General features: G+C 43.9%; 1 protein-coding gene across 3 annotated transcripts in view; it reads left to right on the forward strand.

Annotated features, from left to right (window-relative positions):
- Window positions 1-25,893, forward strand: part of LOC144480545 (cadherin-18) — a 680,005-nt gene that overhangs the window by 506,394 nt on the left and 147,718 nt on the right. For all 3 annotated transcript variants that reach the window (XM_078200126.1, XM_078200134.1, XM_078200141.1), the window contains one exon: window positions 10,871-10,990. In XM_078200126.1, coding sequence (XP_078056252.1) covers window positions 10,871-10,990 — 120 coding nt within the window. The remainder of the gene's footprint in view (window positions 1-10,870; window positions 10,991-25,893) is intronic.

Raw genomic sequence — 25,893 nt, forward strand, 5'->3', positions numbered from 1 at the left:
ACCAGGCAACATCCTGGTAAACCTCCTCTGCACCCTCTCCAAAGCCTCCACATCCTTCCTGTAATGTGGGGACCAGAACTGCACACAGTACTCCAAGTGCGGCCGCACCAGAGTTGTGTACAGTTGCAACATAACGCTACGACTCCTAAATTCAATCCCCCTACCAATAAACACCAAGACACCATATGCCTTCTTAACAACCTTATCTACTTGATTCCCAACTTTCAGGGATCTATGCACACATACACCTAGATCCCTCTGCTCCTCCACACTATTCAAAGTCCTCCCGTTAGCCCTATACTCAACACATCTGTTATTCCTACCAAAGTGAATTACCTCACACTTCTCCGCATTAAACTCCATCCGCCACCTCTCGGCCCAACTTTGCAACCTGTCTAAGTCTTCCTGCAAACTACGACACCCTTCCTCACTGTCTACCACACCACCGACTTTGGTGTCATCAGCAAATTTGCTAATCCACCCAACTATACCCTCATCCAGATCATTAATAAATATTACAAACAGCAGTGGCCCCAAAACAGATCCCTGAGGTACACCACTTGTAACCGCACTCCATGATGAATATTTACTATCAACCACCACCCTCTGTTTCCTATCCGCTAGCCAATTCCTGATCCAATTTCCTAGATCACCCCCAATCCCATACATCTGCATTTTCTGCAGAAGCCTACCATGGTGAACCTTATCAAACGCCTTACTAAAATCCATATATACCACGTCCACTGCCTTGCCCCCATCCACCTCCTTGGTCACTTTCTCAAAAAACTCAATAAGGTTAGTAAGGCACGACCTACCTGCCACAAAACCATGCTGACTATCACCTATCAATTCATTACTCTCCAAATAACTATAAATCCTATCCCTTATAATTTTTTCCAACATCTTGCCGACAACAGAAGTGAGACTCACCGGTCTATAATTCCCGGGGAAGTCTCTGTTCCCCTTCTTAAACAATGGGACAACATTCGCTAACCTCCAATCTTCTGGTACTATACCAGAGGCCAACGACGACCTGAAGATCAGAGCCAGAGGCTCTGCAATCACTTCTCTTGCCTCCCAGAGAATCCTTGGATAAATCCCATCCGGACCAGGGGATTTATCTATTTTCAGACCCTCCAGAATATCCTGCACATCCTCCTTATCAACTGTAATACTGTCTATTCTACTCCCTTGCAACCCAGTGTCCTCCTCAGCTATATTCATGTCCCCTTGCGTGAACACCGAAGAGAAATATTGGTTCAATGCTTCACCAATCTCCTCCGGTTCCACACATAACTTCCCTCTGCCATCTATAACTGGCCCTAAACTTGCCCTAACCAACCTTCTGTTCTTGACATACCTATAGAACGCCTTAGGATTCTCTTTAACCCTATCCGCCAAAGTCTTCTCATGTCCCCTTTTAGCCCTTCTAAGCTCGCTCTTCAACTCCCTCTTAGCCAATCTAAAGCTTTCTAGTGCACTACCCGAGTGCTCACGTCTCATCCGAACATAAGCCTCCTTTTTCTTTTTAACCAACAAAGAAACTTTTTTGGTGCACCACGGTTCCCTAGCCCTACCAATTCCTCCTTGCCTGACAGGGACATACCTATCACAGACTCGCAGTAGCTGCTCCTTGAAAAAACTCCACATGTCGGACGTTCCCAGTCCCTGTAATCTCCTAGTCCAACCTATGTTTCCTAATTCTCTCCTAATAGCCTCATAATTACCCTTCCCCCAGCTAAAACCACTGGCCCGAGGTTCATGCCTATCCCTTTCCATCACTAAGGTGAACGTAACCGAATTGTGGTCACTATCACCAAAATGCACACCAACTTCCAAGTCTAGCACCTGGTCTGGCTCATTTCCCAGCACCAGATCCAATATAGCCTCACCTCTAGTTGGCCTGTCTACATACTGAGTCAAAAAACCTTCCTGCACGCTTTGAACAAAAACTGACCCCTCTAACGAGCTAGAGCTATAACAATTCCAGTCAATATTAGTCAAGTTAAAATCCCCCATAACAATTGCCCTATTACTTTCACTCCTAAGCAGGATTGACTCCGCAATCCTTTCCTCAACCTCTCTAGAACTTTTAGGAGGTCTATAAAAGACTCCCAACAGGGTGACCTCTCCTCTCCTATTTCTAATCTCCGCCCATACTACCTCAACAGATAAGTCCTCATCAAACCTCCTCTCTGACACTGTGATACAATCTCTGACCAATAATGCTACCCCTCCCCCTCTTCTACCTCCTTCCCTACTTCGACTAAAACATTTGAACCCCGGGACCTGCAGCATCCATTCCTGCCCCTGCTCTATCCATGTCTCTGAAATAGCCACAACATCGAAGTCCCAGGTACTGATCCACGCTGCAAGTTCACCCACTTTATTGCGAATACTCCTGGCATTGAAGTATACACATTTCAAACCCTGCTCCACCCCACCTCTGCAATGCCGTGCATTGCAGTCCCCATCCATGCATCCCTCACTTTCAGCCCCACTACTCAGGATCCCTCCCCCCCCCCGAATCAGTTTAAACCTCCCTGCATGGCCTTAGCAAATTTACCCCCCAGGATATTGGTCCCCTTCTGATTAAGGTGTAGACCATCCTTCTCATAGAGGTCACACCTTCCCCAGTACGAGCCCCAATTGCTTAAGTACCTGAACCCCTCCCTCCTGCACCATCCCTTCAGCCATGAATTCAAACCTTCCCTCTCCCTATTCCTCTCTAAACTATCCCGTGGTACAGGCAAGAGTCCAGAGATAACCACTCTGTCAGTCTTGGCCTTTAGTTTCCACCCCAACTCCATAAATCCCTGCCTAATATCCCCTTCCCCTATCCTCCCTATGTCGTGTGTCCCCACATGTACAATAACTTGTGGTTTATCTCCCTCCCCCCTAAGAGTCCTGAATACCCTGTCAGACACATCCCGGACCCCAGCCCCTGGTAGGCAACACACCAACCCTGAGTCCCTACCTTTAGTTCCGACCCTCCTATCTGTCCCCTTAATTGTGGAGTCCCCAATCACAAGGCCCAGTCTTTTACAGCCCCTAACCACCTGAGCTTTCTCACTCGGCTCACCCGAATTGTTTACTGAGGATAAAAGGCAGGTGTATTTCAGCTTTGCAGGATTAGGTGTAGTGTGAGTCTGCTTAATATCCGACAGAACAAAGCTTCAATTAAATTGTGTTTAGGCAGGAGGAAGGAGCTTAAAAACTCATCACCATGATAACAGTAATCTTTAAGCAAACAAAATCTCATCATCATCAGTCTCAAATTTGTTGTTATGTAATTTTTCTGAAATATCTATCAGCCTTTTGAAATTCTTTTAGTTGCAGCAATGTGTTTGTTGCAGCATCTGATTGGCGGAGTCAGAACAATGGCAGTCTTTTCACTTACTCCCCTTGTTTACTTCATTTTGAAGCTCATGAATAGAATGCACTGGTGTGTTGTAGAGAATGGTGAGAGACAGCCCAACACAGCGGCATTACCAGACCGCTAAGGGGATTACTGATTAGGTATTATGCAGAACACTGCCGCCTGGAATTTTATTACTGATTTGTTGTCGCTACAAAGTGGGATTGGTCATTTTAATTCCTTCCTTTGCTTGTTTACCTGGCAATTGTTAACTAATTAATTCTTAATTAATCTAATAATGATGCGAGAAGTGATGTCATTTCAATTTACTTCCTGAACTCCCTAGGTTCCATATGGTATGCTTGCCTTTATAGGACGGGGTATAGAGTATAAAAGCTGGAGTCTGATGTTGCAGCTGTATAGAACGCTGGTTAGGCCGCATTTGGAGTACTGCGTCCAGTTCTGGTCGCTGCACTACCAGAAGGACGTGGAGGCTTTAGAGAGAGTGCAGAGAAGGTTTACCAGGATGTTGCCTGGTATGGAGGGTCTTAGCTATGAGGAGAGATTGGGTAGACTGGGGTTGTTCTCCTTGGAAAGACGGAGAATGAGGGGAGATCTAATAGAGGTGTACAAAATTATGAAGGGTATAGATAGGGTGAACAGTGGGAAGCTTTTTCCCAGGTCGGAGGTGACGATCACGAGGGGTCACGGGCTCAAGCTGAGAGGGGCGAAGTATAACTCAGACATCAGAGGGACGTTTTTTACACAGAGGGTGGTGGGGACCTGGAATGCGCTGCCAAGTAGGGTGGTGGAGACAGGCACGCTGACATCGTTTAAGACTTACCTGGATAGTCACATGAGCAGCCTGGGAATGGAGGGATACAAACGATTGGTCTAGTTGGACCAAGGAGCGGCACAGGCTTGGAGGGCCGAAGGGCCTGTTTCCTGTGCTGTACTGTTCTTTGTTCTTTGGTTGATGTCGGGTGAGCCTAAAACACCATCTATATCCATTGTGGCAGGTGGTTCTATGGGAAATCCCAGTGATGTGTTCATTGTGGTAATCTCGGCGGGTCATTCTAGTCTAGACTGACACACCAGAGGCATCTTGGCACAAATCTTTTGGCGTCTGGATCATCAGAGATCAGATGTACAACTGAAGATGTGCATCAGGACCCCTTGAAAATCTTGATGCACAGATCTATGTGAGAATTGCCCCGGAAGATTAAACTTCCAAAAACAGAAAATGCTGGAAAACCTCAGCAGGTCTGACAACATCTGTGGAGAGAGAATCGAGCCAACGTTTCAAGTCTCGATGACCCTTTGTCAGAGCTGAGAGCAAAGAGGATCTGCAGAGATTTATACTGCAAGGGTGGGGAGGTGGACAGGAATGGGACAAAGGGAATGTAAATGAGGATACAGAAGGCTGAGAAGGTGATAAAAGTGTCCATTAAGTGATCAGAATGCGTGAATGGCAGAACAGATTATTAACATGAGATACAGGTGGGACTGCCCGAGGATTATGGCAATTGCCCTGAAAGTGGTTGGTGAGGAGAGGTGGCAAGAGGGAGAGCTGGAATGGAGAAACGGAAAAATGGAAGTGAGAAAGAAGGGCGATAAAAGTGAATGAATGAGATGAAAAGAAGAAACAAAGTTAAACAAAATAAATGGAAATGGGGTGAAGGTGGAGGGGAGAGTTCATCCTCTGAAGTTGTTAAACTCAATGTTCAGTCCGGAAGGCTGTAAAATGCCCAATGGGAAGTTGAGATGCTGTTCCTCCAGTTTGCGTTGGGGTTTGCTAGAACATTGCAAAAGGCCAAGGGCGGACATGTGGGCAGGAGAGCAGGGTGGTGTGTTGAAGTGGCAAGCAACAAGAAGGTCTGGGTCCTGCTTGCAGACGAACTGAAGGTGTTCAGCAAAGCAATCACCCAGTCATTGTTTGGTCTCTCTGATGTTCCTGATGTTGGGGAAGTCCAGAACTAGGGGTCAGAGTTTAAGAATAAGGGGTAAGCCATTCAGGACTGAGATGAGGAAGAACTTCTTCACTCAGAGACTTATGAACCCGTGGAATTCCCTACCACAGAAAGCTGTTGGGGCCAGTTCATTAGATATGTTCAAGAGGGAGTTGGACATGGCCCTTGTGGCTAAAGGGATCAAGGAGTATGGAGAGAAAGCAGGAGTGGGAAACTGAAAGTTTATGATCAACCATGATCATATTGAATGGTGGTGCAGGCTCAAAGGACCAAATGGACTCCACCTTTACCTATTTTCTATGTTTCTATGATGTAGAATAAACCATATTGAGAGCAGCGAATACAATAGACCAGATTGAAGGAGGTGCATGTGAAGTGCTGCTTCACCTGAAAGGGGTGTTTAGGCCCTGGGATGGTGAGCAGGGAGGAGGTAAAGGGGCAGGTGTTGCACCTTCTACAATTGCATGGGAAGGTGCCCTGGGCAGGGGGTGAGGTGTTGGGTCTCTACCTCGCAGAGGCTGAGCGCCTAGGGATTTGATGAAATTCTATGAAATTCTAAGCTTTGGACCATTCTGTAATAATATTCTGATTATTTGCAGCACTGTCATCTGACTGCAGTGTGACAAAGTTTGGCAAGGCTGCCCCTCCTCTACGGGCAGAGGTTAAAGGTGATGAATGGAGAAGGTCATCAATATATCTCTCGATTTAATCACCACTCCTTTTCAAGGGTCTCCATAGAACTCTAGGCAATTGTCTACTAATAAGCTGGACATGCTTTGATATGGAGTGGGAGGTGCATTTAATATTCAGCTATGTAAGACAATTGCAAACTGACAAACCAAATATGACAACCGTTTTATCGTGTGGATCATGAGCAATGTCTTCAGCAGTGGGCAAACAAGAAAATAAATATAATTACCTGTTTTATCCTGGGTTGAGACATAACCTCCACCAATCCTTTCAATCCCAATTCGACGAATTGTTAAAGAAAACTCAAGATCATTCTAGGCGGCGTTACAAGCTGATTCATTGCAGCGTTGCAAATGTTATTGTGTACACAGTTCTTACAAACACCAGCGGTGGAGTTTTCCAGCTGTTAATTCCAGCGGGATTCTCCGGTCCTGCTGCAGTGAATGGAGATTTGGCTGAGTGCCAAATTCTCCATTCTTGCTGACAGTGGCAGCGGGGCGTGAACGGCCAGAGAATTCCGGTCCAGCGGGAAAGAAACAATGCTTTTCACTGTATACAGATACATGTGACAATAATAAACCAAATCAAATTCGATATCAATTGGTTTACATCATGGCTTACTGTTCCATTTTCTATCTTCAGACTGTCTTGGCTATTTTGTGTCAGAATGTGGCTGCAAAAATAAGTTAACAGGTTTGAATAATACATTTCACACCTCAGGAGAAGCTAAACAGCAGTCATTTCAATTTTACCCTGCCACGTTTAACCTTAAAGCAATCTGAGAATGAATGGTTTTAACCATTTAACTATTTGAGCTGCAGCAGCAGTCTATCAGCAATATATCATTAAAAAGAAAGCACACCCAAAATCATTGAGAGACTAACCCAAATTCCATCCTGCGTATATATGTAAACACAACTGAGGCATTTTACAACCATGTGTTCTCTCAACAGTACTTTGTTAAGCTTGCTAAACTGGGAATGATATAGTAATAAGTTCAGCTGTCATTAACCCCTGAGAAATGAAACTAAGCCTGGAATTTTACCAGCACGCCCGCCCGAGGCTCGTAAGATCGCACTGGTAAAATCAGGACCTGAATGTCTGTCACATGTGCTGAATAGCTTTCTCATTATTTAGATTAATATTGTTTTATACAAGCCTAGAATATGTGATTGTGATTGTACCCGTTGAGGGTGAAGCCTTTAACCACTATATAAGCTATGAATTTGGATTTTATGACAAATACAATTATTTGAAGAATAACTTTGTATTCCTGTTTTATTTAAGGAGGGAATACAAGATTGAGTTATTTTAGGCTGCAGTTATATCGTACAGCTGAACATAAGAATGTGAGCAATGGAAACCACCTGACAGCCTGTGAAACCTGCCCTTCCATTCAATACAATTGTGGCCAATTTTCAACCTCAAATCCACTTTCCTCCTCATTCTCATATCCTTTGATTCCCCACGAATCCTGAAATAAGTTGAGTTCAGCAGAACTGGGCCAGACAATTCACACAGCAAAGCAATGCTCAATTGATATTGCAGACACTGGAACCCATTCCAACAATTCCAGAGATAACCTTGAGTGGATGAAACTTCTGGTCAGTAATTCTTTAATCTTTAAAAAAAAATCTTTCAGCAATTTTTAAGAATCTGGCATTGAAGATGTACTTCACTCAATACACAGCATAAATGTTGTGAAACAGCCTCTCTCGGGGTTGCACGCTGCTGGGTTTTACACATGGGGGACAATCTGCATCTGGGCTTATGTCATTTTGAATTATTGTGATTTAGAAACTGCTTTGCTGCAATGTATAAATACCAGCCTCAGATATTAAATGTACAGTAAGAAGTCTCACAACACTAGGTTAAAGTCCAACAGGTTTATTTGGTAGCACAAGCTTTCGGAGCACTGCCCCTTCATCAGGTGAGTGGAGAGGTAGGTTTCACAAGCAGGGCATATATAGACACAAACTCAATTACGAGATAATGGTTGGAATGTGAGTCTTAACAGCTAATCAAGTCTTTATAGGTGCAGACAATGTGAGTGGAGAGAGGGTTAAGCACAGATTAAAGAGGTGTGAATTGTCTCAAGCCAGGACAGTTAGTAGGATTTTGCAAGCCCAGGCCAAATGGTGGGGGTTACATGTAGTGTGACATAAACCCAAGATCCCAGTTGAGGCCATCCTCATGCATGCAGAACTTGGCTATCCGTTTCTGCACAGCAATTCTGTGTTATCATGTGTCTTGAAGAACGCCTACCCGAAGAATTCACATTCCAACCATTATCTTGCAATTGAGTCTGTGTCTATACATGCCCTGTTTGTAAACCCTACTCTCCATTATGTTTCTATGCCATGCAAAATATCCTCTGTATATCAGGATGATCTGCCTTAGGAGAATCATGGAGCAGCTTGTTTGCAGATTATCGCAATTTTGAAAATTGCGCTGGAGATGAATAATAGTCTTATTAAGAAAGATTCTACAAAAAAGGACAAATTATGATCCATCCCATTGAATGGAAACCTTTGGGAGGAAGTTTGAATTATCCAGAGGACTCATCACCAACCTCCTGCACTCTCTCCGCAAGCTACAATTTTTTCTGGGATTCTGCAGAGACAAACAGGACATGGATTTATATACAAAGAGCACTCTGATCAGCAGGTAATTGGAGTGTTCCCTGTATATAAATCCATGTCCTGTTCATTAAGGATTACATTTGCTCCAAGGTCCTTGGCCATCTTCAGTTTGGGATGTATCAGCTGATGCCTTTCCCTCATTTGACATCAGTGCCCGACACTCCTGGCAATGGAGTTGCTATCTTAACCATGGATTTCCCAGCAGGTCAATTGTAATTTCCTTGCCTTTCCTCATGGGGACAGAAGCAGCAGAAATTAATTACTGGATTCCACCAGCAAGTTCAGTACATTCCTGCCCTGGGCTCCATCTGTTCAAGATTATGAGGGGCATGGACAGAGTGGATAAGGAGCAGCTGTTCCCCTTAGTTGAAGGGTCATTCACAAGGGGACATAGGTTCAAGGTGAGGGGCAGAAGGTTTAGGGGGATGTGGGTAAAAACCTTTTTACTCAGAGGGTGGTGACAGTCTGGAATGTGCTGCCTGGGAGGGAGGTGGAGGCAGGATGCCTTGCATCCTTTCAAAAGTATCTGGATGAACACTTGGCACATCATAGCATTCAACGCTATGGGCCAAGTGCTGTAAATGGGATTAGGTGGGAGTTCAGGTGTTTCTCGCGTGTCGGTGCAGACTCGATGGGCTGAAGGGCCTCTCCTGCACTATGTGATTCTAATGGTGATGCCCCTTTAAACCACTGGGGCCTTGCGCTGGGATATCTGGGTGGTTTGCTGCATTTCTTGTGCGCAGCTGCCTGATTCCGGCTTAGGGTTCAATCCGAGGATAAAATGTCTGGACTGGTAATTCTCTGGGATATACCTCTGGGATAATGTCAGCTTTGGAAGAAATAATAACAAGGACAACAACAACTTGCATCCATATGGTGCCATTAACAAAATTAACACAGTAAAACATCCCAACATGCTTCAAAAGAACGTTCTAAAACAAGACATTGACACTGAAGCACTAAATGGGATATGAGACTTTTGAATGGACTTACCTTGCACTAAGTTGATCTTTCTCTACACCCTGTAACACTACATTCTGCATTCTCTCCTTTCCTTCTCTATGAATGGTATGTCTTGTTTGTATAGCGTGCAAGAAACAATACTTTTCACAGTATACTAATACATGTGACAATAATAAATCAAATCAAATCAAAAGAGGGCAGTGAGTAATATCAACGTACCCACAGGTTAAAAATCTCTCCCCAATCAGTGTCAGTCAACTGGAGTCACGAGCTAAAAGCATGAAGAATTCAAAGGTGGAGCTGCATTCTCTGAGGAAGAGCAGTTGCCTCAAAGCAATCCATAGCTCTGAAGAAGAGTCATGCAGACTCGGGATGTTGATTCTGTTTCTCTCTCCACAGATGCCGACTGACCTGCTGAGTTTTCCCAGCAGTTTCTGTTTTTATTCCATATTTCTAAGATTGTTTTGCTCAATTATGTTTTATTAATGATTAAATTTTCTCCAAGGTCCTCAGCGGTCTTCAGTGTTTGGGACATATCAGCTGATGTCTTTCCCTCATTTTACATCATTGCGTAACACTCCGTGCAAATCCACGGGGAACTCTGACAAAGCAAAAATGGGCGGGATTTTGGAGAGACGACTCCAAATTTTGCTCCGAACTGCAGCGAACACAGTACTGCAATCCCAGAAAGCACGAGTGACCCTCTCTCATCATTCAATGATTGAGCCCAGTATAGCAGTGGTTTCATTATTGATCTTGCCCATGCTGTTCATCTTTACGCTCCTCATTCTGAGAAGTGATATGAGAGTAAATGGGAAAGGACATGTGTCGTCTCTTTCTCTTGTCTGCAAGAACAAGAATATATTTAAGAACTATTTCCCACACCAAACATCTTCATGGCTATTTGAACATGCTCACTGAATCTTGTTAGGGATTGTATCATGTTGATGACTCAGGGAGTTTTGTTGGAATTATCCAATCTTATTTAATTTGGACAGGAATTAAACTTGTTGGGGAGGCATTCAACCCAATGGACCTACAGATCCATTAGTAAATATTTAAATATATAAACTATTTTCAATGTAATCAGAGCAGAGTATAAAAGTAAAACCTCTCGTAATGTTACTTGCATAGCAAAATTTAAAAGTTAATTCAAATATGTAACAACATTCTTTGGTTTTCTAAGGGACAATTCTTTATTTTACGAATAGTTTTCGTTGAGTCCTTTTCTCTGTGTCTTTATACAGGCACTTCTGTACTCCAGATAACAGCTACAGATGCTGATGACCCGACGTATGGAAACAGTGCCAGGGTGGTGTACAGTATCCTGCAGGGGCAGCCATACTTTTCCGTGGATCCCAACACAGGTAGGATTCACATACCCTTTGGTTTTATCTAACAATGTTTTGGAATGTCTATAACTTACACACCAGGCACACACTCTGGCACCAACCAGCCCAACTGGGCAATATTTTCCCATGGGTTTCCTTCATTTCCTCCGGGTGCTCCGGTTTCCTCCCACAGTCCAAAGATGTGCGTGTTAGGTTGATTGGCCATGCTAAAAAATTGCCTGTTAGAGTCCTGAGATGTGTAGGCTAGAGGGATTAGTGGGTAAATATGTAGGTATATCGGGGTAGGGCCTGGGTGGGATTGTGGTCGGTGCAGACTTGATGGGCCGAATGGCCTCTTTCTGTTCTGTAGGGTTTCTATGATTCTATGATTTAAGATGAAACATTGGAGTGATGTGCAAAGGGAAGTTCTCAGTTCTCACAATGTCAGATCAGCGGCAGTTATCTGAGATGGATTGATGTCCTCTGGATAAAGAAAGATTTGCAATTATATACCGCGCTGCTCATGTCTCAGGATGACCCCAAATGCTTTATAGCCAATGAAGTACCTTTGAAGTTTATTGGCTGTTGTAATGTAGAAAAGACAGCAGAAACTCTGTGCACCATCAACTCTACAAACAACAGTGCGATAATGACCAGATAATCTGTTTCTGTGATGTTGATTAAAGAGATAAATATTGGCCAGTAACTCAGGGAGAACTCTCCTGTTCTCCATTAGAATAAAGCCATGGGATCTTTCTGCTCCTCCGAGAGGGATAATGATTTAACACCTTATCCAATAGATGGCACCTTCAAGCGTGCAGCGCTGTCTACGAGTATCTCCCAATGGTGTACTCCTCTCTCAATTCTGTGGCACTCCCTCAGTTTCGACTGGACAGTGTTTCCTTTGTCACAAAAACACATTTTGAGTTGAAAATCTGGAGTGTGGTTGCAATCCATGACCTTCTGCCTCAGAGACGAAAATGATACTTCTTAGCCAGAAACATGCATCAAAGGTGAATGTGTCAAAACCTACAAAGTCTGGCGTAAAGAGATCTGTCAAACCTGCATTCCCAACCGTCGCTAAAGATCCATTTCGTGGTCACACAGACTGGTCACTGCACAGCATTTCGAATCATCGGGGACTGAGAGCAGCATCTGTCTGTAACTGGGCAGAGGCTGTAACTGTGTCACTTGTGGATATTAATGAGGTTCCCATTGGTATCAGGAGCTCTGGCCACCTCGATTGAGATTGGTCTGACTGGAATAAGCAGCAGCTCAGTGGTAAATCCACACGTTCCTGTCCACAGTACTTGGTCCACATCTTAACTCCTTTTAAGTATGAAAGAAACACTCAGACTGCAATCCACCTGGGTATATTTAACTTTGGAAGATAGTAAAATGAATGATATTGATTTAGCTGCCGTTGATACATTTCCACTACTTTGACATTGCAAAGAGATTTGTGCCATGTCTGTTTGATTCAATATCACCTTTCACTCTTTTGTTCCAAAGTCAAACTGAAACTCCATGAGTGTTAAATGAATCAAAAGCAACCTAAGTAAAACCATATCCAACACCATCTGAAAATCCATGTACCCAACTTTCACTGTTATTTCCATAAAGAATTCCACTGATTGTCTCAGCTATTTTTTGCACTGGGAACAGTGGCATGTGTGGGCGTGTATGTGGGTGTGGATATGATGGGTTGAATGGCCTCCCTTCTGCGCCAAAACAACTCTGTGATTCTGCGTGCTGGAGTATTTTTAAAAAGGGATAGATAGTTGTACAATTGTGTGTGTGTGGTCAGTTCTTGCAACATGTTTTAATAAAGGAAATTTTGTTTTATAATAGATCAACAATTCTGAGTTTATTGATGGATAAAGTCTCTTGGTTAAAGTCTCTTTTATCCTGCAGCTAACAGCAGCAAAAATAAATAATTGGTCATTTTAGTGAGTGCATTAAACTTTTAAACTAATCGTGCAATTTGCAGAGTGGTGCTAGAGAAACGACGCACTGCTGCCATCCCAGTTATAACAACACATATTGCAAAACATGTTGAATGAAACATGAGTCAACATTGGCCAGTTGTTGCAATCATTCTCTATGATATTCTGTTAAATGACTGGTGAGATGTGTGTGAAATGTACCCTTGTCTGAGCGATCCTATCTTTCTCCTGTTAACGGGCAATGAAACTCATTAACCAAAGTAATTTACGTTGAGATGGTTGACTGATTCTATCTGATGGTTTCAATGAAAGGTCTTCTTCACGTAATAAGCCCAAAACTATAAGTCATGACATACATCACATTAGATATGTTGTTTAAATACTGCATGATTTGAAGGATATAAAGGTAAATGACACCAATGATTTAGCCACCGTCTGCCAGTTGCACAGTGGGGCTTGTTCCCCCAGGTCCGTGCAATTTGAAAATCCTCCTTCAGCAGAAATGTGTAACTTAAAGTTGATCAATGACTCCCCTTTGCAGTAATCTGAGTAGCACTGTGCTCCCAACCACTCTTCATGTTGCTGGATATATTTCTTTCTGGCTAAATGAAAATAGAAAGCACAATCAGATGAGTACCAGAAGTACAATATAAAACCAGAAACACATTAAAGTGTGAGAACACTTGCAGCTAGAAAATAAAAATAATGGGCCATTATTTTCTGTAGCAAGACAGCCAATGATATCTGCTACTCACTCCATCCTGCAGCTCAAGCACATGGGATTGGAGGAAGCATATAGTGGTGGATAGAAAACTGGTTGGAAGAGAGGAAACAAAGAGTAGGAATTAATAGGTCCCTTTCAAATTGGCAGGCAGTAATTAGTGGGGTGCCACAGGGATCGGTGCTGGGACCCCAGTTATTCACAATATATATTAATGATTTGAATGAGGGAACAAAGTGTAACATCTCAAAGTTTGCAGATGATACTAAGTTGAGTGGGAGGTTGAACTATGACGAGATGCAGAGATCCTTCAGAATGATCTGGACAAGTTGGGTGAGTGGGCTAATCAATGGCAGATGAAGTATAATTTGGATAAGTGTGAGGTTTTTCACATTGGAAGCAAAAACAAGAAGGCAGATTCCTACCTGAATGGCTGCAAATTGGGAGAGAGGATCGTGCAGCGGGACCTGGGTGTCCTTGTGCACCAGTCACTGAAGGTAAGCATGCAGGTGCAGCAGGCGGTAAAGAAGGCAAATGGTATGTTGGCCTTCATTGTGAGAGGTTTCGAGTACAGGAGTAGGGATGTGTTGTTGTAATTATACAGGGCCTTGGTGAGACCACACCTAGAATATTGTGTGCTCCTTTTCTGAGGAAGGATGTTCTTGCTCTCGAGGGAGTGCAGTGAAGGTTTACCAGGCTGATTCCAGAGTTGGCGGGACTGATGTATGAGGAGAGATTGACTAGGTTAGGATTGTTTTCGCTGGAGTTCAGAGGAATGAGGGGGGGGGATCTTATAGAGACTTATAAAATTCTAACAGGCCTAGACTGGATAGATGCAGGGAGGATGTTTCCGATGGTGGGGGAGTCCAGAACAAGGGGTTACAGTCTAAGGATTCAGGGTGGACCATTTAGGACAGAGGTGAGGAGACATTTCTTCACCCAAAGAGTGGTGAGCCTGTGGAATTCATTACCACAGGAAGTAGTTGATGTCAAAACATTGAATGCATTCAAGAGGTGGCTGAATATAGCACTTGGGGCAAATGGGATCAAATGTTATGGGGAGAAAGCAGGATTAGGCTATTGAGTTGGATGATAAGCCATGATCTGAATGGCTCAAAGGGCTGAATGGCCTCCTCCTGCTCCAATCTTCTATGTTTCTATGTTACTCACAAAGCTACTGAAAATGGCAAGGAGTGAAGATGATACAAATCACCTCCAACTGGATCTGGATAGGCGTGGAGTAATAACCTTAACGAGGCGCATGGGGTTGGCCTCTTGAGTCTGAGCTGCCTGATTGATGTAATGATTGCCTGCCCAATCGGGGAGTCTCACCGTGTAGATAGAGAAGAGTGTCAGGGCTACTTCGGATGCTGACTTTGTACCTGAAGCACTCTTAGGATTGGAGATAAGTTTGTAAATAAAGGGAATCTGGTGAAGGGACACCAATCTCTGAGGAGTTATTTCACTAACAGAATGGGCAGACAAGTGGGAATTTAATGCAGGATACAGTATCCCAGATCCAACTGTCCGAAAACCAGACATTATTCTCTCAGCCTGCAGAACTCAGTGAACGGAGAAAGAAAATCAATAATTGCAAATTCTTTGCAATACAATATGTGGTTATATGACTGCTTACATTAATCACATCCTTGAAATCATTGTAACCACTGAACAGTATTTTAGTGACCTGGGGGTGTATTTGTATTGATCTTTGGAGGTGGCAGGACATACTGAGAATGCTGAGCAAAGCATATGGGATCTCAGGCTTCATAATTGGAAGCATTGACTACAAAAGGAGAAAATTTATGCTGAACTTTAAAAACCTCTGGTTCAGACCTCAGCTAGAGTATTGCATCCAGTTATTATAGAATCTGCTAACAGGCTGTTAAGTCCATCCTCTATGCTGGATGTAATGGAAAAATGCCGCAAATTCCTCAGAAAACAGAGTGACAAGGGAGTAGCTATACAGACAAAGCATACCATTCATAGAGAAGTAAAGGAGAGAGTGCAGAATGTAGTGTTACAGTCATAGCTAGGATGTAGAGAAAGATCAACTTAATGCAAGGTAAGTCCATCAAAAGTCTGACAGGAAGAAGCTGTTCTTGAGTCAGTTGGTACGTGACCTCAGACTTTTGTATCTTTCTCACGAAGGAAGAAGGTGGAAGAGAGAATGCCCGGGTGCGTGGGATCCTTAATTATGCTGGCTACTTCCCCGAGGCAGTGGGATGTATAGACAGAGTCAATGGATGGGAGGCTGGTTTGCGTGATGAATTGGGCTACATTCATGACCTTTTGTAGTTCCTTGCAGTCTAGGGCAGAGCAGGAGCCATACCAAGCTGTGATACAACCAGAAAGAATGCTTTCTATGGTGCATCTGTAAACGTTGGTGAGAGTCGTAGCTGACACGCCAAATTTCCTTAGTCTTCTGAGAAATTAGAGGCGTTGGTGGACTTTCTTAACTATAGTGTCGGCATGGGGGGACCAGGACAGGTTGTTGGTGATCTGAACACCTAAAACCTTGAAGCCCTCGTCCCTTTCTACTTTGTCCCCATTGATGTAGACAGGGGCATGTTCTCCTTTACTCTTCCTAAAGTCGATAACAATCTCCTTCATTTTGTTGACATTGAGGGAAAGATTATCTTTGCTGCACCAGTTCACCAGATTCTCTATCTCATTCCTGTACTCTGTCTCGTCATTGTTTGAGATCTGACCCACTAAGGTGGCGTCGTCAGCAAACTTGAAAATCGAATTGGAGGGGAATTTGGCCGCACAGTCATAGGTGTATAAGGAGTATAGTAGGGGGCTGAGAACATAGCCTTGTGAATTAGTTCTCACAATACTTCCGAACATGGCTTTAACTTGTTAATTTTCTTGAGGACAGCTTTTCTGATTGTTGTATAAATAATGCATCCCACAGACGCTGGCCAATATGAAACATCAACAAATTCTGAAAAATGCATTGTGCAGGTGTGCAGTTTAATCGGATTCATATCAGATTCGGGAAACCATTACACTTTGTTTCGTCGGTAAAAATCCATTATTTTCGCAACTCTCCAGATTAAAGCATTTGTTGGTCAAGTGTAACAAATAATTTCTCAAAATCCAGCAATCAGCTCTTTGAGATTGCAACAAGCCTTTGGTGTTTTCATTGATCTGCCAATAAGCAATTTAGATCAGTTTACCAATCTGACCTGGGTTCACCAACCCCATCTGAACTTTGCTTAAGTAAAACAACTCAGCAACTTTTAATAGTGAAACAGTTTCAATATTGTAAAATCCTCTCCAAGTAGATTAACAGAGGTATCCTTAGAAACAGAGCCAAAGAGAAACAGATTTTAAGCAGAGTGATATATTTTTAGGTGGAGGGAACGTATAAAGGAGGGGAGGAAGGTGGAGAGATGGAGGGTTCACAGGAGGGCAGTCTAGAGAATGGAATTTAATTGGCTGAATGCATTGCTGTGAAGATAGGGTGAAGGTAGAGAAAGTTACACAGGAAACTGGCATCAGAGGGATGGAGAATTCATGAGAGATTATGAGGGAGTTGCAGAGGTCAGGAGGGGAAAGACTGCAGAAAATGTAAATATCAATTCTTCAGCAGAGGCTTTCCGAATGTGAAACTCACTCTTGCTTCCTGTTCAGACCACCCGGTATCAGTTTCAATCCAGTTCCAATGAGGGTCAAAAAGGCCCCTCCAGGTTTGGATGATTACCTGAGCTAGGGATGTTGAAAGTTCTGCCAGGTTAGTACCTTGGGGACATTTAAACTTCGCACTCAACCGGCTGCCATGTGGAGGTTAGGATTAAAATTGTTCTCCAACTACCTTCTTTTCCTCTTGTTCTTTTGAGAAATGTATGAGCTTCTAAAAGTCCTTCATTTCAGGGAGAACATGTTGGGATGGTCTCAAGGCTGACTGACTATCTAGCTGGAGTTGGCAGGAAGCTTCCAACCTGTGTGAGTTTCCATCCGGAATGAGTGGGAAGTCAACCGGCAACATTTAAATGGGATTCAGGAGTGAAAATATCCTGGAGCTCCTTGTTGCTGCTGTTGTTGATCTTTGGAGTTTCACCAAGAAATTATCTGTCAAAAACGACAGCACTTTTATAATAAAGGCACAGGGAGCTCCTATGCTACATCCAATCAAAAGCTGTTCTAACCCTGCATTCTGTTGGGTTAATTAATTTATAGATAAAGGTAACATTTAAGTGTTCTTGTCTTCTTATGAAAGTGGAAAATTATTTTTACCTTCCTAACTTAATCCTATAAATTTACTATATATCAATTAACACCTTCATAAGCATGGGAGAGATTTAATTAAAATATGTGCCTTGGCATGGAACTTCTTAAACATTTTTTTATCACTGTCAGTTGGAGAATTTATAGGGAGCAATTATCACTCGAGTCCTTTATCTCTTTCACTTTGATTCATTTTTAATCACCATTTTTCTGAGAATGAGTAGAAACAATAAACTGCTCGGGGTTCTTTAACAATGCTGAACTTGGCATTTCAAAATTGGTGATTGCCACTTTCCAGATGTCTGGAGCTGAAAGAAACACAAAGAGCGTGATCTTCTGACCACCTCGGATGGCTGGCGGGAATCTCGATGGTCCCGCTGAATGGGACGTCGGCCAAATATTGGGATTCCCGGCAGGCATCAAGGAAATCGGGATTCATCCGCCCTGCCCTGCTGGCTCCGATCAGGTTCCTGCCCAGAGCGGGCGGCAGCCCAATAATGATGCAAATACCTGCATTGAATGTCATTAGCGGGACTGACCCCAGACACAGCAGCCTCATGAGATTCACCCACCCTCACTGCTGGAAGTCACGTGGGCGTAGTTTGATGCTACTCTTGAAAAGCGGAGACCTGGCAGCAAGGCGTCTGAGGGAAGCTTGGAGGTAAATGTTCATTTTTAAACTCTTTGGTCTTACCTAGGGGGCATGTCCATCACAACGGGAGTAACCGGGGTGAAGTTGGAAGGAAGGAGGTGATGTGAGGGAAGTCTTCTGCCTCCATTGACATTTTGAGGTGTTGCAGTTAACTCCATTCATATCAGTTTCAGGCACCGGAATGATCAAAGTGTTGGTTCCCTCTGCGTCTGATCTCCGCTCTGACCTTCTGGTTCCATGGGAACCATGCACCGAGGACATTTAGACCCCTGCATACCCGGACCTGTTAACCTCACACAGTCTGTCATAGCCGATCCTCATGCAGAAACCCCCACCTCAGGCCAGCCCTGTCCTAGCTCCCCTCACACACAGCAAGTGTCACTGGCCCACACCCTCTCTCCCTTCAAACCCTACATGAGCGCTGGACATTGGCTCACCTGATGGAACTCCCTTCATTCACAGTCCCACCCCATTTGAGGGAAAGGTGAGTGCACACGAGGATCAGGCGTCCCAGTAGCAGCAGAAAACATTGCTGTCAGATAGCCCCTATCACAGAAACAGCCGCAACGCTGATACACACGGGAAGCTCCATAAAGCATGCTGCTCGCTGTCCTCGTGTGCCAGCTGCTCCCTCATGTCTCATCCTGATCCCACTGGGTGATAGGAACACACCCAGAGGCTTGCTGGGTCTCACTAAAGAGCATGATGGAAACTCTGATTCAGACCAATGCCAGTGTCAGTCAGTGCAGCCTAGCGTCCCCCAGAGGCTCACATCTCCTATTGAAGATATCCTTCAGTCTTCACCACTTGCAGCACATTCAAAAGTATTGTGTAGGTGCTGTGAAGAGAGGGCTGATGGGGATAGGAGGTCATGATGAAGAAGGCCAAGGGGCAAAGGCCTCACCATACCAGCTGGATGTTGTGGACAGCAGCTGCCATCATGCTTTGCAGCACAGGGGGAGATGCTGAGGGCTGGACACCCTCCAGCCATTGCACCACATCGGGATGAGGGAGGACATTAGAGTGAAAAGATGGATAACATTGCGAACTCTCTCCCTCTCTCTCTCATTCTCTCTCATTCTCTGTTTCTGTGTCTCTCTCTTTTTCGCTCTCTCTTTCTTTCTCTCCCTCTGTCTCTCTCTCTCTCTGGTCTCTCTCTCTCTCTTCTCTTCTTTCTCCCTCTTTCTCTCTCCCTCTGTCTGCCTCTCTCTCTCTCTCTGTCTCTTTCTCTTTCTCTCTGTCTTTCTCTCTCTTTCTCTCTCTTCCTCTGTTACTCTCTCCTCTCTCTTCTCCCTCTCTCTTTCTCTCTCCCTCTGTGTCTTTCTCTTATCTCTCTCTCTCTCTCGTTTCTCTCACTCTCTCTTTCTCTCTCTCTCACTCTCTCTCTCCCTCTTTCTCTCGCTATCTCTCTCTCTCTCCTCTCTCTCTTCCATGTCCTCACAGGCTGAGAATGGATTTTGGACTGGGGCCATTCCACATTGCGACGGTTCTGATTGTTGGAAACCAGGAGGTTGGGAGAATGCCAGGCCCCATCCAGACCAATCTATGCCGCATCATTCTCCCATTCACCCCCCCGCCACCCCCCCCCCCCCCCCCCCCCCGACCCCCCATCCGATGCCAACCCATGACCTTCAACTCAATCCATGGCCCTCATACCCCCAGTGCCATTTCACAATCTCTTGGCCTTGGGTAGTTCCTCTGCCATTAAGATCATATTTTATAAGGAAGTTAAGGATTGTATAAGATTTAAAGAGATAAATGTGTCAGAAATAGTAGCAAACCTGAAGATTGGGAGATTTTTAGAAGACAACAAAGGAGGACCAAGAAACTGATGAAGACTGGGAGACTGGAACATGAACGTAATCCAGCAAAAAACGTAAAATTGGACTGAAAAATCTTCTATTGGAAACGTTTAGCTAAGACAAATGTGGATCCATTACAGGCAAAGCCTGGAGATTTTATAATGGGGAATAAAGAAATGACAGAGAAACTAAATGGTTACGTTAGTTTTCACTGTGGAAGATGCAATAAATCTCCCAGAATTAGAGATCAAAGGGATTTGGGAGAATGAGGAATTGAAGGAAATTAGTATTTGTAAAAAGGTTGTGATGGAGAAATTAATGGGACTGAAGGATGGTAAATTCCCAGGACGTGCAATTCTACATCCCAGAGTGTTGAAAAGGACAGTTATGAAGATAGTGAATGCATTGGTGGTCATCTTCCAAAATTGTACAGATTCTTGAGGAATTCCTGCAGATTGGAAGGTAGCAAATGTCACCCCACTGTTTAAGAAGAGAGGGAGAGAGAAAACAGGGAACTACAGACCTGTTAGCTTGACATTAATAGAAGGGAAGATGCTAGAATATAATCTATTATAAAGGGTGTGATAAATGGACTCTCAGGTAACAATGATTTGATTGGACATAGTCGATATGGAGCCGTGACAACCAATTTGTGCATAGCAAGCTCCCACAAACAACAATGTGACAATGACCAGATAATACACCCGTAAACAGAATTCAACAATGAAGATAGTTACATTATTGTCTGTAATCGAAAAACATCAGTGATTGGTGCAATGAGGCAGTCGATTTGAAAGGAGGTCATCATTTTCCTGTTATAACATTTTAAATAGAATTACATTAAATCATTTTTGTAAGAACAAAACTTGCCAACATAACTATTTACCACAGATGGTGCAGTCAGAGTTTAGCCTGTGTTCCTGAGCAGGAGGAGGTGGTCCTGCACACGCTGAGGCCCCTGCTCCCTGGGGCAGTTGGGTATGAGCCCTCGTGCCATGTGAGCAGAGACCTGTGTTTTCAAAACCCTCTGTACTTCCACCACTGTCTAACTCTGGAAATTCCTCCATTCTCTGAGCTATCTGCACTCCTCCATTTCCAGCCTTTTGCTCCCCTGATTTTAATTGCTCCAAAATTGGCAGCCATTCCTTCACTGCAAGGGGCCAAAGTGGTGGAATCCCCCCCTCCCCCTCCCCGCACCCCAACAAACCTCTCCATCTTTCTCCCCTCCTTTAAGAAACTCCTTAAAGCCTACCTTTTTGACAATGCCTTTGCCCATCTACCCTAACATCACCCTCTGTGAGCAAGTGATTAATTTTGTGATGCCTTGTAATTATGAGATGCCTTGGGCTATTTTGCAATCTTAAAGGCGCCATATAAATACAAGCTGTTGTTTGTTGTTGTTGGTTACTGCCCTGAGAGGAGAAAATAAAGGAACAGAGAGTGACGGTCAATCTGACAGGAATCATTTCAGGTTGTGGAACCTTTATTTCAGTGGATTCCAAAGCCAAAGTCAAATTCATCAACTGCCCACTCAGAAAAGGTTGTCTCCCATGGTAACAGATTTTTATGACTTACTTGCCTTTGGATTCTTGCTAAACAAACACACGGATCTCACCTTGGAAATGCCTAACGTTCTGAAAATCAATTTCTTTCCAACTCAAGTCAATCTTGATGAAAACCAACCACAGAGACAAGAATCTTCTGACAATTTATCTATTACTCATAAGAGAATTTGGAGTCCTATTTAAGGCAGGCAATACTTGCCTTGCCTTCCCAAGCCAGGATATTGAATGCTTTTTCAGTACTGGGTCATGGGACAATCTGTGTGATATTCCATGAAGACCATGCAGACGCTACGACAACAGATGAATGAACACCGCTCGACAATCACCAGGTAAGACTGTTCTCTTCCTGTTGGGGAGCACTTCAGCGGTCACAGGCATTCAGCCTCTGATCTTCGGGTAAGCGTTCTCCAAGGCGGCCTTCACGACACACGACGGCGCAGAATCGCTGAGCAGAAACTGATAGCCAAGTTCCGCATACATGAGGTTGGCCTCAATCGGGATCTTGGGTTCATGTCACACATTCTGTCACCCCCACAACTTGCCTGGACTTGCAAAATCTCACTAGCTGTCCTGTCTGGAGACAATACACATAGAAATCATAGAAAGAAACCCTACAGTACAGAAAGAGGCATTCAGCCCATCGAGTCTGCACCGACCACAATCCCACCTAGGCCCTACTCCCATATCCCTACATATTTACCCACTAATCCCTCTAACCTACGCATCTCAGGACACTAAGGGCAATTTTAGCATGGTCAATCAACATAACCCGCACATCTTTGGACTGTGGGAGGAAACCGGAGCACCCGGAGGAAACCCACACAGACACGAGGAGAATGTGCAAACTCCACACAGACAGTGACCCAAGCCGGGAATCGAACCCAGGTCCCTGGAGCTATGAAGCAGCAGTGCTAACCACTGTGCTACCGTACCGCCCTAACCACTGTGCTACCGTGCCGCCCTCTTTAACCTGTGTTTAATGCTCTCTCCACTCACATTGTCTGTACTTTTAAGACTTGATTAGCTGTATTAGCATTGATTAGCTTGATTAGCATTCCAATCATTATTCTGTAAATTGAATTTGTATCTCTGTATATCCTGTTTGTGAGCACATCTCCCACTCCACCTGACGAAGGAGCAGCACGCTCCGAAAGCTAGTGGCATTTGCTACCAAATGAACCTGTTGGACTTTAACCTGGTGTTGTTAAACTTCTTACTGTGTTTACCCCAGTCCAACGCCGGCATCTCCACATCATGATATTCCAGCCACAGCCCTGGCTCAGCTGGTGAGAAACGCATGTTCCTCACAACCCCCAACAGTCAGATTCAATGGGCTGGATTTTCAAGTTGTGCTTGAGAAATGCAAATTGGACCAACTATCAAATTCAGAAATCCAAGCCTGTCACCTCTGCCCACATCCATTGTCTTTTCGCCTCCTGGAAATGTGAGCAGGCAGTATCTGGATTTTCCGAGTCATGAGGCAGTATCAGAGCGGTGTGGGTGCCATTGGTTAGAAATCCCGTCTTGCTTCACTGCAACATCGGACCAGCTCTTCAACACAGTTCCTTGGGGTGGGATTTTCCAGCTGCGCTCAGTCCAAGACCGGAAAATCCCGACCAAGGTCAGCAGACCTTTGTAGGGTTCGTGTTCCGCTCGTTACAATTCCCGTGGTGGGCGAGACAGGAAAATTCCGCACTTAATCCTCAGATAGCCACATAGGTAAACAATGGGGGGTCCTGACTCTACACTTTCCACTATGTGGAAAAAGTTCTGGAAAAGCCAACCGTAATTCTCAATGTTTGGTCATTGTCTATCTAAATTTGGGCAAGATTTCTTCAATAATCCGAAAATGCTGACATGATAATCTACCATTATGTAAAACACGCACAAATGGCACTTAATATCTGCTCTTTGTTTTGACCTTTGGTTACAGATTTATAAATTAGTCACTGTGCTGTAGGCCCCTCACGATCTGTGGTGTACACTAATCTATTCTAAAAGCCCTTGCTCGCAGCCTTGTTCAACACACACAAGTAACAAGGCTTTCAAATTAGCAGCATAATAGGACAGCCTGTTGTGAAGTGAAAACTGTGCTGTTTACCCACTTGTCTGTGATGCGTGTTATAAATCGAATCGTACATTTGCAACACAGAAGACTTACTTGACAGCATGAGCAAACGCAAAGAGAAAGTAGCAGGTTGACTGATCTGATAAAAGGAAATAACTTGCATTTATATAATGTTTTTTACAACCTCACATCATCCTCAGGCATTCTGCAGCCAACTAAATATTGTTACGGTTGTAATACAGAGAAATGTAACAAGCAATTTGGACAGAGCAAGGTGCAAAAACAGCAATGTTATAGTGATCAGATAATCTGTTTTTAGTGAAGGAATAAATATTGACCAGGACGCCAGGGAAAGCTCTGCTGCTCATCTTCCAGATAATGCCGTGGGATGTTTTACAACCACACAAGAGGACAGGCACAGCCTTGCTTTATTGTCTCATCTGAAAGCCGGCACTTGCAGCATTCCCTCAGCACTGCATGAAGGTGTCCGTCTCAATGGTGTGAATTTAATACGTCTCTGAGGCGGGGGAGGAATGAATGATCTTCTGACTCCAAAGTGAGAGTGCAGTGAGCTGGAACTAAATCCTAGTTTAGGGTATACTCACTAATTAACCTTCCTCCCCTTCATCCTTTACTGTAATACAGATGGCTGGCCATTATTAATTCATTATTTAATTATAAACAACCAGAGTCGAGTGAGTATTTCACACACACGGTGAAAGATTCCTTCCCTTTTGCAAGGACTGTACATGATCTGTGCACCAACAGCAATGCCACATCCATGTGCTCATTCCACATTGAGAGCCTTTTCACGAATGCGCTCCTCAAGGAAACCATAGATATTTCAGTCATGTCAATGCACTGTGGCAATCTAGACCCTCCATCATGGTCTAATTCTCTAATCTTTGAACTTATGAACTCAGTGATGGGTGCAATTGAATTCAGCTTTAATCACACAATGTATTCCAGAGTAGATGGTGTCATTGTGTCTGCCCCATTCAAGCCAGCTCTTTCTTTGATTTCCAGGAGAAACACGTTTTCAATGGAATGACCATTTATCTCAATCCCTTTACATATTTCCAATACATAGATGACATGTTTACTATATAAGATTCAGCAGTTGCATGCAGTAATTTCCTTACAGTGCTTAACTTGCTCCATCCCATGGGGGGGGGTGGGGAGAATGGTGCAGTTGCGGTAATGTCAATGGCCCAATGACTGGCGTGGATCGTACCAAATAGCACATTCCTTCAGCTGTTTGCAACGGGCAGATTACTGACTGACTGTATTCACTCAACCTGTGCTTGAAAAAGCTCAGAACAAAATCTCTAAAGATTTGATGCAGTTTAATGATGAGGCAGCATTTGCTGAACAATCCATGTGTAGCAAGAATTATGCCAACAACCAATTTAAGATTATCAGGCGTGCTCGCAATGTGACTCACTTACATTTGATAAAAGCTACAAATATTCATACACAGAGACCAGCACTGTGCAGGCAAAAGGGATATGTCCAGGTGTTGCGCAGGCAAAAGGAATATGTCCAGGTATTGTGCAGACAGAAGGAATATGTCCAGGTATTGTGCAGACAGAAGGAATATGTCCAGGCAGTGTGCCTTGCTTGAATCAACAAAAGCATGGGGGATAATAACTTCTTGATGAATTGACCACAGTGACATCTCATCCAATCAAATCCTAGTTGCCAAGCAATCAGCACCCCTTTTTCTAATGCAGTATAAATTGTTGTTCCCCTCTGGAATCTGGTATTCTTGCATCTGTCCTGATGAGTGGAAGACAAAAAGCTTCAACAGCATCTTTTTATTCAGCAAGAATCGAGTGCAGTACCACAAAGCGATGAATTATTTTTTTGTTTGATTTCTCGATTAATCTATGCAAGACATTTGAATTGTTTTCTCCGTACTGTACAACAGAGGGTATTTCTTTTAAGGTAGT

Source organism: Mustelus asterias, chromosome 2 (genome assembly GCF_964213995.1).
Source record: "Mustelus asterias chromosome 2, sMusAst1.hap1.1, whole genome shotgun sequence".
NCBI classification, from domain to species: domain Eukaryota; kingdom Metazoa; phylum Chordata; class Chondrichthyes; order Carcharhiniformes; family Triakidae; genus Mustelus; species Mustelus asterias.